A 15,623-nucleotide genomic window follows, 5' to 3' on the forward strand; every position below is an offset into this window, starting at 1 on the left:
TCTTTGATCAGGTTCAGTATGGCTGTTCTTATGTTTTAAAGTATTTAAGAGAAAAATGGTGTAAAATGGTTGTTTGAAGAGTCATACCTTCCTCATTTTGTTTAATTGCAAAAAAGGTTTTATTTTCTTTTTGTGTATTTTAAATATGCTGGACAACTGATGAGCAGAAACACTGACTTTCTAGATACGAAAATTTCTTACCTGATTTTGTGTGTTTAGGCAGTGTATCCTTGCACAACTTGTCTGTGGAAGTGAGTTTCTACTTCTAATCAGGTATTGAAAAAAAAATCTGTGTTGTTGCCGCTGTTTGGTATTTTGTTTCTCTCTCCTTGGCTGGAGCATGGCAAGACAAGGGGTTCAACGGGGTGCCCTTCTTCTGGTGGGTAGTTCCTGTCAGAGGAAATGCAAGTGAAAAGGGTCAGAAAATGGCTTGTGTTCACTTCCTGATTTGAAATGTAAATGGATTGCGGAAAGTCTACCACCGGCATTCCTGGAGACAGGAATCAAACAGCTTTATGAAGTGCAGGCATAACAGCACAAAGTATCTTTTGAGAGACTGATTTGTAAACTGGAAATGCTGTATGAGAGTGACAGGCAAAGTGCAGTCCATCTTCTCTAGAACGGTGTGACATGGTAAGCCAGGAGAAAAGCGATCCACAAAAATTGTAAGGAAGTGCAAAAGTTAAGGTTAAATATCATCTGGTATCTTAATCCTTTTTCTCTTTGCTGTGTTAGAAAATACAGAAGTGGGGTTTCTTAATCCACAACCTGTTCTCTGTCATAGCCATTTGAAAGCACCGATGTGCCCTGGAATGGAAACCTCTAGCAGGATGTGAAATGCAGTTGGATTTTCTAAGAGTCCATTTAGTGAACAGGGCTGTTACTGCCTGGGAATTCAGAGTTTCTGCAAGGAGGGATGGAGCAAAATGGTTCCTCTGGAAAGACTGAATGGAGGATTGGGGGTGTGGGTTGCTTTGGAACTGTGACAACTGCGAACTCAGAAGCAAACCCCAGGACTGACTGGGCACTATATTACTTTCCCTTCCTCTACCCACTCATCTGCCAAGTTTCAGACTCCAGTTTTAAATTAACTACAATATAAAAACTGGTATCTCTTGCTGTAAGCATACCTTAACATTATAGGTTTAAAAATTAATGAGAGTTGGCCAGAGATACGCTAATAGGTATTTAAAAAGTAATTTTTATTAGTACATAGCAGTAACATAGAAGGAGTTCAGGACTTTGAAATTCAACCAGAAGGCTTTGTTTCAAGTTCAATGATTTATACGCAGTCTGTACACCAGCATACAATATCTGTATACCTCTTTGAAAGGAGTATACACTACATGCTGTTTTAAAAGGTCAGATATAAAAAGACAGGAAGAAAATAAAGATGAATATCATGAATGTGAATTCATGAGCCATCAGTCACTGATTGAAAAAGTGAGAAAATATTTTAAACTATAAGTATTTTTTGATTTTTCTTTAATGCTTTTCAGTTTAGTTTTGGTACACCTGTACTGTAGTCATATTTATACTAACACTGATTGTTAACTACTGAGTTCTCATCATGCCTGCTGCTTCTTCTTAGGTTAGTGACCGTGTACTGGTTTGCAATTGGCGTTTTGTATTCTGTAGGAGCTGAAAGTGGTTGTGATCTTTTGTCTCTCCATCCTATCCCACTTCTGAGTCCTTAGGATGTACTCGCTATCTCTTGTCTCCTTACCTGGGTGACTCCAATGCCGTTCTTTACCTTCCACCATGACCTTTTAATGGTTTTAATCTGCAGTAGACAGTCCTTCGTTTTAGCCTGTTCTTTGTTTTTTCTAATTGGTGTGTGCTATGAAGTTGTGTGTGGGCGGTCTTTAAGGCCTATTAATGTAATTTTCACCAATACATGCATTCATACAGGCCTTCTTTTGTCATTTGTTTTTGTTATTTCCTTCCACTCCCCTGCGTTCCCATTAATTCTCCATTCATATCAGTTTTAACATTTCTGTTACAAATCTCTATGGCTGCATGTTTCTCTTAGTGTGTGATTACTTTAACTTTTTTATAACTCTGTACCTGTAAAACAATCAGGATACTAAAACTTAGAGAATGCCATTGCAGCCAGTGGTAAATGTCTCAGCTGTTAATATAAGTGAAATGCTGCCATACTCGGTCAATCAATGCGATATTTTATCGAAGGCCAATATTTTGGATCATTGGTACCTGTAGAATCAATGGAATGATGAGGAACAAAAGATAACAGAAAAATATTCCCCTGTCCCCCAAAAAAGGTGTGTAATACAATGGCACATCAATTTAAGAATGTTACTAAAACTGTCCTATTTTTTAAGTGTAATGAACTTATTTTTAATCCATTATGAGACTTTGGGTCTCCATTGGGATGAAAAGATACACTGAATGTTTTTTTCTTTTTTTTTTCTTTCCTGCTTCTGACAATGTATGGAACTAGTCCTCCAGGATCAGTAAGGCTGTTGGAAAGACAAAATTAGTTTGGTTTTTAATGGCCCGAGGAGGCGGCAGGCACATCCAGGGATTCCTGAAGCATGGATAAATCTCAAACCCATCTCCTTCTCTCCCTGGGCATTGAATGGGACCTGGCAGGAATAGCTGTGCTTTGAAGCATTGTTTCCTGGTAATCTTACACAGCTGGCTGTGTTGCCTGCATACAGAAACAACAGGCCAGGATAGAGGGCAAGGTGGCAGTTCTGTACCTCAAGGTACAGTCCCAGGTTTTTCTATTTGAGTGTGCTAACTCAGGCATATGCTTAGTCTGTGCAGAACTCTTCTAGCCTGACAGATATGATGGATGTGGAAGGCGGGGGATGCCTTTTCAGTTAGATTTTCATCTTTTAGACAAAACTAAAGTGGTTTCAAGTCAGAACAGCAATTGCTGCTAATTTTTTTTTTTTTAATAAGTGAATCAGTCTATTTATTCTCTTTTAAAAAAGATACCTTAAACTATTAATTGTGAAACGTATCAAACTTCTGTGCTTTAGTGTATCTGTTTTAATATTAACGGTATCACATATGTTTCTTTGTGTTTCTTGATTTTAAATAGAGACAAGGAGTTGAAAAAAATTACATTTGTGTTTTTAACTAGATTGAACACACTGCCTGATGAAATATCTGTATTTTTGTGCAGGCTTCTGTGACTTGACTTCAGCAGGGAGATGACATTTCCCCCCCCTCCCCTTTCCAATCCACTAGTTAAATTGTGTCCATGAAGAGCAACTTTCTTGTTTGTGTTTTAAATCTCAGTTTGTAGTTTAGCTGCTAATCCGTGGTTGTGCATCATCAAGTCTTGGATTCTGTTTGCTAAACTACCTGTAAGCGCTTAACCCACTGTAAACTGATTGCCTTGAAGATGGTTGCACAGGTGCAGGGGACATAAGCAATTTTATTATTGTTAAACTGGAGCAAAGTAGGATTGTTCGAAGACACAGTAAACTCTTGAATTTGTGATTCTGGGTGCAGGAAGTTTTGAATTAGAGGACTGATTACTGCATGAACTGTTACCACTTCTTGACTTCAAAGAATCTCCAAGAAAATTAATTAGTTACTCAATATCATCCCAGTACACTACAGAAATGAGATGCAGTGATAGACCCTCTGTATCAGTTTTTTGAAGCAAGAGTCTTGTTTCCTTTCATATTTGATTCATGTGTAGCACATGAGTAGCATTATGTGAAGCTCAATATGCAATAAGAAGTAGTAGGCAATGTTGCAAATGTATAGCACACAGTAATTCATTTTTCAGGAAAGAAGCATTTTGATGACAGATTGGTAAGGTTATCTTGTTTTGTTGTCATCATCATCACCTGCTAAGAATGGACGAGGGTGGCAAATCTTCCTAGCTATCTGGTTAGATTGTACTTAACCAATCTCACAAGACGTCTTTCAGCTTGGAAACTACACGATACCTTATATTAATTTTACAAATCTATACCATAGTGGTTTTGTATTTTAGTGCTAGTCCAACTCAAAAATGCACTGTTAGTTTTTATCAAATGTTGAACTGATTAATGTACAGCAGTTGTATATATTTCTTGCAATTGAAATTTTCCATAAAAATAATGCTAAATAACTTTGAGAATTACTTCAGAATAATAACAAATATTACTGTTGCATTACAAAATGAATGGAATTATTTGTCTAATTGCAATATTCTCCTTTCAGTTTGCTTGGGTTTGGGAAAATAGCAGCATTTCTATAATATATTTTTGCATAAATTATCAATATGTCCTTTCAGATTTAATCCAATTAAGTATGTGAATTTCACGGATTTTAAATCTATGCTTCCATATGTCAACAATAAACACAGAATTGAAAGAGACCGTAATTATTCGAGGTTTTAATAACATGCTGACACTTGATACCTTCATTCTCTTAAGAAAAAAAAAAAGTACAATACATGGCCTTCTGCGCTGGTATTCTATTGGGGCTAAGAGCCAAATTCAGGAAAGGGTTTGGTGGCCAAAAATCCTGAAGCAGTATTAAGCACTAAATTCAGGAAATCATGTGCAATGATCTTAAGTAAGCAATGATCTGCTTAAGAAGTTAAGGGCAAAACATATTTAACAAACAGGGCTTTACATGTAATATGTAATATCAGACATGTCTAGTAATGCCATAATTCTTCACTTGCAGTGTGCTTGTCTTCCATCTGATGGTATTTAGGATTCAGAAAACGAGCATCTTTGTTCTGAAGTCTAGTGAAAAGTTGTTGTTGGATCCAAAACATAAGCAGAGATGGTCTTTTGTATAGTAGCTTGGAAGTTGATGATCTGCTCAGTTTGGGGGTCATAGGCACTCCTCAGCTTGAGGGTGTTTGAGGCAACATCCTCGGAGTATTTCTTTCAGAAATTGTCCATGTCCCTTTATTTGAGACCATAGCCAAGAACAGGAGGGTACTCCTGACTCTGATTTACTTCGTGGGCAGAGCTTCTGTACCCTGCTGGAAAAAGGAAAAGCTTAATTCTAATCATTGGTCACTTCCCTAGGTCTATCTTCTCCAAAGAAGGATTATTTTTTTTCACAGTTAAAGCATTTTATGTGTTTCTTGTAATACCTAGAAGAATGTCTTACTAAAACTCCAACTCTAATTCTTATCTGAACAACTGTTAGTAGCATTGTGTGTTATTTGGAGTGAATTACATGTGCAAGTGGTTGAGTAATGGAATTCCCCAAATAAACAGTCTCAAGATAAAGTATACTATGAATATGGCTACCTAGATGTTTCTGGAGTTAGGTATTTGCTTCATATAATCAGTTGGTTCACAATTAAGGATATGCATCAGTGAAGACAAGCACATAATGAAGATAAAGAATGGCTGTGAAGGCTTCCTGATCTTAATATGAAAGAATTAATGTAATTAACTCAAATATAGGAAGCTCTGGCATTTATTAAAAGGCTTGGAAATCTAAACAGACTTTTGTATACTGATGGCCTGAGGTGGCCTGCAATTTTGTATGACATTTTACAGATGCTTTCACATTTTGTACAGAAGGTTTGGATATAAAATTCAGTAGATCAGCTGACATCAATCAAATACATTGATGCATGTTTGAGGAAAATCTGTTTCTTTTAACTTCCAGCCACAAGGAGGCTTTGGAAAGAAAGGTCACCCCATCGGTGGAATTGCATTCATAGATTTGTAGCAAAATATGTCTGGAGAGACTGAGAGAGAACATATAATTAAGGGTTACTGAAACTGAGGTGTGCCTCACCAAGTCCAAAGGACTCCTTATATATTGAGCTGTGTACAGTGTACACTGCTGAGGCATAATGAACACCAATTCTCTTTGTATGAGAGACAGGAGAAGAAAAAAGCCAAGAAACTGGGGACAGAGGGGGCTCTAGAAGCGATGGTGCCTGACACAATATGTGGAGAAAGGATTTGGAATGAAATTGGTGAAATAGAAGCAGGAATTTCTCACTGGGTGGTGGAGGAAGCAGCAAGTGATAAAAGGTGGTGAATTGAGGTGATGGGATGGTGTAAAGTGATCTGACCTGGCCAGTGCTTATGCTGGTTTGTAAACTACTGTTTTAAATTACTTTGAAAAATATGCTGTTTTGATGACCCCTTAGCTTCCTAGGCATGCTGCTTCAAACCTTACTTATTGTTACAAATATAATTGTTTTTTTCTCAGTTTCTTGTCTTAATGTCCACTGGTACCATTTCAGCCCATTACTTTTTATCCCATCTGCAATGGAAATGAAGAACTGTTTATTACCCTGTTCTTTACAGTACCTTTGTGTTTTTTTGAAGACTTCAAGACTTTAAGTCTTCAATCATGTTATATTAAACAAACTCAACTAATTCTATATTTTCCTGTAGATCATATTTTTAGACCTCTGATTGTTCTCAATGCTCTTCTCTGGACTTCTGGATTCTTTGCAGTTTGTCCAAATTTTTCCAGAATAGTAGTGTCGAAAATAGGACACAGTATTTCACCTAAGAACTGACTAGTACTGAATACAGTGGAAAAATTGCTCCATGCATTATAGAATCATAGAATGATTTGGGTTGGAAGGGACCTTAAAGATCACCTGGTTCCAACCCCCCTGCCATGGGCAGGGACACCTTCCACTAGACCAGGTTGCTCAAAGCCCCATCCAACCTGGCCTTGAACAGATTATATATAATCTAAAAAAAGAGATTGTCCATTGCTATTGGTAAGACTAATAACTGATGGTCATACCCAGCTTTACTATTGATAGGAATAATTTTTGCTAGTAAGGTACTATTCTCCTGAGTTTAAACAAGGACGGCACCTTCATTCTAACGAGCACGACACCATGTCTAACAAGTATGTTATAACGTAGTACATTCTGGAGAGTTTTCTTCACTTCCTTTCTTTGGTTATCACTATGTTCCTTGACATTTCACATGGTTTACCCTTTTATTTGTGATGTCTGTCAACTGTGTGAGCAGCTAGATCCCAAGATCTTGTTGTTTTTCACCAGCATGTCCCAAAATATCCCTGTTAAATGATCAAATATATTTCTTTTTTAAAACAACATTACAGTGCTGACTCATGTTCAGTTTACAAAACTCTTTGCCCAAAATGCTTTGTTTTTCCCATTGCAGAGAGAAATAGTATTTCTACTCAAATGGAAGGTGGCATTTCTAATCTCTGATGGCAGGCACCCACTCCTTTGTAAAAGAGAATTTATACTTTAGCTTTTGCACAATACCACACTGAAGAAGAGACTGTAGATATCAAAGATCTTGAAAGTATGGTCTGAAAGAAACAGACATAAACATATTTCTTACAATATAAATTTTGTGTTTCCAGGCATTATTGGAGCACAAGATAAATCATTCTATGTTATCTTATTTGCTGAGCCTTTTCAGAGCGAGTTTTGCCAGTGGCCAGCAGTATTCAAATAATTAGACGTCTTTCTTAGCTGATGTATTAGAGGCAGTGACATTCAGATCATTAAAAATGGGATCCATCTTAAGTATCTCTAGACATCTAGAAGTAGTCATCTAGGCTCCTGTAATACTCAACAGAGAGGAAATACCACCTTCAGGGGTTAATTCATCAGCCTGTAAGATTGCTAAGTAAAGCTGCATGAATCATTTTGAAGGTATTTCTCTCTTTCTTCACTGACTGAAGAGGGGATTTGGATCTCCAGCATAAACAATGTGTCGACTTCTGTGATGTTTAAGGTCACTTGAGGTAAATCCCTGTGTGGTTTAAAAATTGTTGTTTACAAACCATCCATGAAGCCAGAATAGCTATAGTATAAACATCTCTATTGTGATGAAGTTTATATTCATTTATTTTTTTAAAGAGGGATTATGGATTTATGTGTATATAGTAATGTCCCATGCAAACAGATTCTCTAAATATTTTTGTTTACTGATAACATTAAAATGTAAACTTCTAAAGAATACGCTATTTTGTGTGTGCCAGTTTCAGGACATTTTCGGTGTCTTCTCTATATAGTTTGGGAATATTATGATTGTGAGAGCTTTGGGTATTTGGTCAGAAAGTTCACACGATTAAAGAACATTATTATCTCCAGTTTTAAATTCACATTAGCTGGTACTATTTTTCAGAAATTCATTGTGGTGAACAAGAAAGGATGATGGATCCTAAATAAACTGTTCTTCAAGTATGCTTCTAACAATTAAAACAGCAAGTAGATTCATAAAAGAAAATTTCACATATTCAGTCAGGCTAATTTTGCAGCCAGTGCTTGCTCATTACTGAGAACTTCTTACACATAATGAAGAAGGAAAGAAATAAGAACTTGGACTCAAGAGAACTTCTGAGGATGTGATACTTGTTTACTATTGCTCCTGGCATGATGATATCTTTTATCTTCTTCTGCTGCTTTGCTTGCCAGTAAGGAGTGATAATGAAGGCTGATTTTTTTTTTTTTTTTTTTTTTTTTTTTTTTTAAGGGCTTACTGCATACTCTGAAAGGTGTGAGGATAAAAGATTTCAGATAGAGCCAGTACATTAGTCCTCTTATAAAAGCCCCGTCTTCATTATCTTATGAGTATAATGAAATGGAAATCACAGAAAATGAAATAAGTCATAGCTAAACATTTACTGGAGACTGGATGTGAATCAGTATGTTTTGGAGTTCTATTTCTGACCAACATGCTGAATCCTTCCTGTGATTCTATTTAAAGTGACACCTGAGTTATAGTTTTGACTGGATTTGTGCTGCCTCATAAGCAGGACATAAAACAAATTATGCACATCAAATTATTAGAAAAAAATTTAGGTTTCTGTTGATTAAAACAGGCACTAAAAATGTGATGCGTCTTATTGCCACAGGAAATGAAGGAAATTTGTAACCGCTGGCTCCCTTTGATAATGATCTCTGATTTCTATCTGTTTGCAAAATATATAATTCTGGGTAATTTCTAAACTTCATTCTGCTGTCTAGTTGAGGTATAACATACACCGCCACTTGGGATACCTCTGAGTCCGTCAGGCAGAATCAGTGGGTATGTGCTTGCACACTATTTTTTTTATTTGTTGTGGAGAGTTCATCTTTGATAAATATATAAGTAAAGCAAGTTGAAGGGCATGTTAAAGTTGCAAATGAAACAGTTATGTGGGAATTTGGTGCAGTAGTTTCTCCACTGTTTAATGATAAACAGTTACACAGATCACTTCCCAAGCTATATATCTTGTTCTGGCCTTTCAGTATTATATAGATGTGCCCCCCCCCCCGCCAGACACACATGAATTCTGTCCAAAATCCAACTCTTATCTAATCCAAGAAGCAATACACTTCTAATTTATCTGTATTGATTCAAGACACAGGTCATAGATACATGCAATACTGCTTGTAGTTTTCTCCAGGCTTTTTGTTTGCTTGGGGTTTTCAGGGATGGGCTGGGGTGTTGGGAAGGCTTTGCCTTGTCCTTGAGTCTTTGAGTTTTGAGTTCCTTTTGAGACCTGTAAATGCTTCAGCAATTTTCCAATTCCTGCTTGAGATAGGAGGCTCAATCTGGGACTCTGACATGTCAGAACTATGAGGTATTGCTTTCTGATTAATATTTTAGGTTAATAATCTGGTCAGCAGTGTAAGGCATATAAATGTGCATTGTGATTAAATTCCATTTCAATAGAAAATTTCAGATACAATTTTTTAGAAAGGCCAGGGGAGCATCTCAATGAAAAAACAGAATGTATTCCAGAATGTTCAAGTCTATATTCAGATCTTTGCAAGACTTACCTTAGATTCAGACAATGATTGAAGCATTATAATGTGCATTTAAATTATAATCTTTACATACCCTTTGCCAAGTGAAATTAAGTAACCAATTTTTATATACAGCGTATGTGAAGAAGGACCAGGATTGAGATAAGAAATTCTGGCACAAGTAAGTAGGCAAGGATTTAAATTGGTCAGTAACGGCATAAGCCTTTAACTCCTGGGAATTTGGGCATCTAGTCTAAACAGCAAGGTAACCTCTGTGTCTTCTCAAGATCCTAAAATTTGGCCTTAAACTTTTCATTTTTTTTAAAGAAGAGTCCACCTTTCAAAAATGGAAGAAGGGTGGGTAAAAAAAGGAGTGAAGTAGTACCGCTTTCCTCTATCACTAATGAACCCCTGCCTTGGGGGGCTGTGGCTCACGCATTCTCTGACAGAGGAGATTTAACACCCGGGAGTATGCCATGACTATGGTGCCATAGGGTATTCTGGAATAAAGGTTTCTTTTCTTCTGCAAGCTTTAGCAACATAATCTTAGGCACTGAGTGAACTGAGGTGCCTGCAGGGCTTTGTGAACCTCAGAAATGTTTAAATGTTGGACTTAAAATCAATGAGGTGCCTTGTCTCCCATGTTCTTACTTTAACTTTCTCCCGCTGTGAGTACACAAGGAAATACGAAGTTACGCATGTACAAATTGCTGTTAGTTTAAAAAAAAAAGAAATTCAAATTTTTTTACACTATTCCATTTTGGTGTTTTTATAAGTAGTTAGTGTATTATCTTTAAGCCGTAGATTTTGGAACCCTAGCACTTGAACTAATTTTTCAGATCTGTATACTTTTAATGGATTTCTACCATTACAAATGCTATGTTTGAGTCAACTCACATGTCATCTCTTCTGAGAGCTAGTTATATGTCAAAAACTAAAGCTTGAAAAACTCTTAACAGATTTGGGTCAGATTCTCAGGTCATACAAATTGGCCTGTTATCACTGAAATTAATGGAGCTGTACTGCTTAATACAAACTCTAGATTTGGTTTATTGCTTCCAGGTATATTGAAGATGATGTTAACTGTGTCCTAAAATGCTCGCTTTCTCTTGTCCAGATTGCTGATGCAGTGGGTAGTGCTCTTTGAACTACATTCCTGAATATGAATTTCCTTTTCAATTTGCTGAATGTTCACTTTAAATTACATTTAGAGTCAGAAAGTCACAGGTAAAATATCAGAAGTTATACACACTGTTGAGATCCACACTAGCTAGAAAGGGCCGGTGCTGCCTCTGATTACAGCAAAAGAGATCCTTTTGTCCTCTCTATTCAGGAAAACTAAGTTCTGTCTGAAAAGCCTTTCAAATAATAGTTCCTTCATTTTCTTTCTCTTGCTTTAACCAGGAGTTACCTGAAAGAGGTGATCATATTAAATATTATGCAGAAAAAATTACCTGAATATTCTTAATCTTCTTAATTAAGAAGTTGTCCTGTAGTTTCCTCTAAACTTTTTCTTTTACTTTATCTTTCTCTATTAGAAATAAGAATCTTTTCACAATGAATGTAACACATTGAGGAAAAAAATTAAAATATTTTATAATATTTTAAAATAACATAAGAGGTTTCATTTTAGGTGTAGCTTGTTTTAGATACATTTGTGTTGAAGTAGCTAAAGGAAGTGACTGAGAAGTGAGAAATTCCAACAGTTTTTGTCTTTGGGGTATTGATCAGTACTTGAAAATGTCTACTCCATTCAGTTGGTATATTTTCAGATGATGGAGAAAATACACTGAAGAATGATATACTATCTTACTTTTATTCCTGTTGAAACTGCATAAGTTTTGTATTTAAATATTGTATCTACTGGGTAAAATTGCTTTTTTATCCACATACTTAGGAAAGCATTGTAGATCTTTGAAAATGCATGATATGTTGTAATACAGTAATGCCATACATAATTAATAAAATTCATTTAAGTTGTTTTTTAATTTGTAGACCACCTAAAAAAAAAGCCACATAATAATTGTATGGTCCCTGATAGAAGTTTTTTTTAATCTGTATTCTAACTAAAATGTGTATGGTTACATGGGGTTAAATAGTCTTGAGTTATGTATAAAATATGGTTAGAGATTCTTAGAGAAAACAGCTTTTTTTCCGGGCAATTTTAAAATAATGCTGCTAGAAAATTATTTATCTTGGAAGAGCAAATTGGTTTTTTACTCGGTAAATATATTGTGACTAAGAACTAAATGTTGCTGGATTTAATTATTCGGCATACATCTAATGGTTACAAGCTGAATTTCAGATAAACATTTTTATATCCTGTGAAATCATTTGGAGTTTCAGGATCCTTGTTACCACAGCCTTGGATGGATCCTGGTATTGTAATCTCTGCCAAGAAACAATTTTGACATATGCAAAGCAGCTGGTACTTATTTACAGAGAAGAAAAGGGCGGTGTGAAGGCTGTGTGAGGTGGGATGCTGGGCAGACAGCGTGTGTAATATGAAGAGAACAAGCAGAGAATTGTTGGAGAATGGTGGAGCCTTAACTGCCCTTTGCAGCTGTGAGTCTCTGTTGCAGTACGGGTCCGGTCTTTAGCTGTTATTCTTAGAAATTACCTCACATCTACTCTGTAAATTTATAATAGTAAAACCAAACAACTTCAAACTCGCGTGTCTTCCAAAAAAATCCATATACTAAGTTGTTTCAGTGAAACACCTCTAATTTTCCAGGAATAAGATAAGTTGTGGTTTAATAATTTGTAGTACAAGTTACCAACCCTGGCCTCTCTGATGTGGGTGCGTGGTGTGTAGGATGTTTGCAGTTCCATAGCTGGTGACGTTTGAGACTGGCTCCTGCTTTGGGTAGAATATACCTTGAGATTGAGCAGAACATAAGCATGTGTGGAAACAATCAGGTTTTGCAAAGGTGTACAAAACCATTTCAATCCCCTCCCCCCAACAGTTTTTTCCAACTATTTTAACAAATCAATGTGTTTACTTTTGCTTTGGAAAGCCTCCTTTAATAGAGGATCTCCATTTCTAGATAATCTCTTTGTACCATTCCTTTGAAAGTCTCTGTATCAACATTATCTTTCTTTTTAGGGCATTTATACTACATTTCTCTGTGTGTGTGTATTTTCCCCCTGTTGAATTTGACAGATCATAATGAGTTGTATTCCATTGAATCAGTATGTTTCATTTCATGGATTATTATTGAAGTACTGGAGTGTGATGGCTGTCTCTGGGTTGTTAGGTTTATCAGGTTAATCTAGCTAGTTAAGAAATATTAAAATGACATACCAAAATCTTGTGAAATCTTCACTGAAGAAAATTACTCAGGGTTCTACCTTGGTAAATAAAATAACAGTTTTTTAATAGGTTGTTTTTAATACCCAAAGGCAATAGTCCACATTATGGACTTAATGGCCTGTGAAGAATTCTGGAAGGCATAACAAGGACTTTGAAAACAGTAACTTCAGGATTTTTTTGTTCTTAAAGTAAATGAGCATAAAAATCAATCTGATTCCTCCCCTTTAATTTGCTATAGGTCTCCAAGATTCAGGTTTTGAACAATATACCAAACGTCAGCCTGAAGATAATTCTTATGTCCAAAACATGGAAAGTAAAATGGGGGAATAATACTGACTATTAACTGATGACTAAGATATCTGAAATAACTAAAGCTTCTTTTTTTTTTTTTTTTTTTTTTTTTTTTTTAATATTCTGGATTAAGCAATAAACAGTTTATCTGAGGAGGTAGTCTAGTATTAGATCTCTCAATTTCTCCAATTTAAATATTTTTCTTTAGTATTATATGGATAAAGCTACATTTTTTTAACTTTGTGTAGGTTTTATATATTCAAATGAAATCTTTGTAGCACTTCATAGTGCTACACTGTGTGTAGCACACAAACACTTCATATGGGCAGAGTTGTTGTACTGTAACTGAATTAATGTTGCTTGTTTTATTTTTAGGGGAAAAAGCAGTATTTCAAAGGATGTAGTGGGTGCGTAGGTCAGATGTCTCATAGTATTCGACTCAACTAGTATTGCCTGTATGTTTTGGAATTTCTCATGTGGTTGAGATCTCTTACATGAAAACCAGACAGTTTAGTAAGCTTGTTTTTTAATTGGTTCTGGCCTTGTAAACAATCAAATGAAAATTATTAAAGTATAAGAAACATTGTTTGCCTGCATAATAAAATAGATATAATGTGAGTTTAATAGTCTTATGCAAAACTACAAACGCTATTAGCAAGCTAATCTTAATAGTTTGTTACCATACTTGCATTATCTTTAGCTTAATGAAAGCAGGTATAGAAACCACTAACAGATCATATTTCAAAAAAGCAGTTCTCCCTCTAACTGAATCACTACATACATTGCTTTTATACCTCTATACCATGTAATTTACACGCATATGTAAATTATACCTGGTAATTGCATAGATCGTAATATAACTCTTAGTATACTTACTGTACCTGTTAAATGCTGATTAACATCATTTCTATACTGTGGTACCTGTAAAGTTTTAGCACGTTAAAAATTAAATTTGCAGATGCGTAAAAGGACACTGCTTGAATTTTTTTATAGCGTAAACTGCTGCTACAACATTATTATGCTTAGTTTGAAAACATTCCAAATCTAATATTTAACTTACCACAAAAGTAATTGCTCTTGTTACTGCAGTAAGAGGCCTGTATGCTCTTCCTTAAATTAAATTGCTAGATAATTGTCTTAATTTTATGTTCAGTGTAGAAACACTTTTTCTGCTTTAGACAAAAGAACATTGTAATCAGGCTTCTTGAAGCCCTGCGTAGTTTTGTTTTATTTATCTCCCTAGACATTAGCACTTAAAAGTCTTTATGCTAACAACAAATACTTTAATGCACTCATAGCATTGTAACTATGATTTTCTAAGAATAAAAGCTTTACAGGTTTTGTAGGGAGGTGGTAATGTCCTAGACTAATTGCAATAACTGGAAAATAGACCTCCTTTTGAGCATGTGAGCCTCGTTAAGTCTGAAATAGCAGGAGAGGTCTTGAAGTGCAACTGTACAAGTTTAACCTGTTTACTGAGCTGCATCATCTGAAAGAAAAAATAGTGGTATCTGTGGAGCAGGGGTGGAGTAAGGAGAAAGGATATTACCCAGAGAAGAGACAGTAGAGTCATTAAGTCCTTTCAGGCAGGGAGAGAGAGATGAATACGAAGCATTGTGTTAGGGATGAGTGAGAATTATAAAGCATCAGAATCTTAATGTTCTCTGTTGTGTTTTTTAGCACCCTTTGGAGTTTATGTTTTAGCTCTCAGAATCATCTGCGTTCTCTGAGTCTCCCTCAGAGTCAGAACTGAGAGGTTTAGAACACTCTGAAAGATTTGATGGATTTCTCTAGAGTGGTGTGTTTATTTAGTTAAGGGTCTGAGATTGCTGAGCTGGGCATTGTGAGAGTGTGATACACAGTGAATGTTAGTGGTGTCTGAGGGCTTACTGTCTTTTACAGCTTTCTTGGGGTGTTTCAAGAAGCACCTGGTTTTATAATGATGGATATGATAGTTTGCACATTTTTTATGTATAGTAGTTTGTAGGTTTTCTTTTTTATGTTGAGTACAGTGGCTAAGAAATTGATACTGCTGTAGGTTGTATTTGAGATTCAGTTTGATGGAGAAGTAGTGGTTGTTGAATCTTGTCATAGAAATTTGAGGGAGTCCAGAAAATAAGAATGTTATCTGTGTATTTTGTGTGAATAATGAAATGGTGCTACATTTAATGTCTCATTTGTAACCTGACATGCTGTGGATCAGTCAGTATTGGCAGCTGTGGATGAGAATGGAATCAGTTTATATTTAGGCAAGAAGTCTGAGTATTGGCTTTGTTCTTACTGAAGACAGACCACCATTTGCTGTTGTGGGATGGGCCAAGATGGTGGTGA

The 15,623-nt window shown here is 35.9% G+C and overlaps 1 protein-coding gene across 6 annotated transcripts in view; it reads left to right on the forward strand.

The window, feature by feature from the left end:
- Positions 1-15,623, forward strand: part of IMMP2L (inner mitochondrial membrane peptidase subunit 2) — a 476,942-nt gene that overhangs the window by 79,612 nt on the left and 381,707 nt on the right. The window contains exon 4 of one of the 6 annotated variants that reach the window (XM_041123762.1): positions 736-775. The exons of the other annotated variants lie outside the window; for them this stretch is intronic. Within the exon in view, the coding sequence (XP_040979696.1) occupies positions 736-760 (25 nt within the window). The 3' untranslated portion in view covers positions 761-775. Of the gene's footprint in view, positions 1-735; positions 776-15,623 lie in introns of those variants that run through there. 6 annotated transcript variants of the gene reach the window in all.

This window comes from Aquila chrysaetos, chromosome 5 (genome assembly GCF_900496995.4).
Source record: "Aquila chrysaetos chrysaetos chromosome 5, bAquChr1.4, whole genome shotgun sequence".
NCBI classification, from domain to species: domain Eukaryota; kingdom Metazoa; phylum Chordata; class Aves; order Accipitriformes; family Accipitridae; genus Aquila; species Aquila chrysaetos.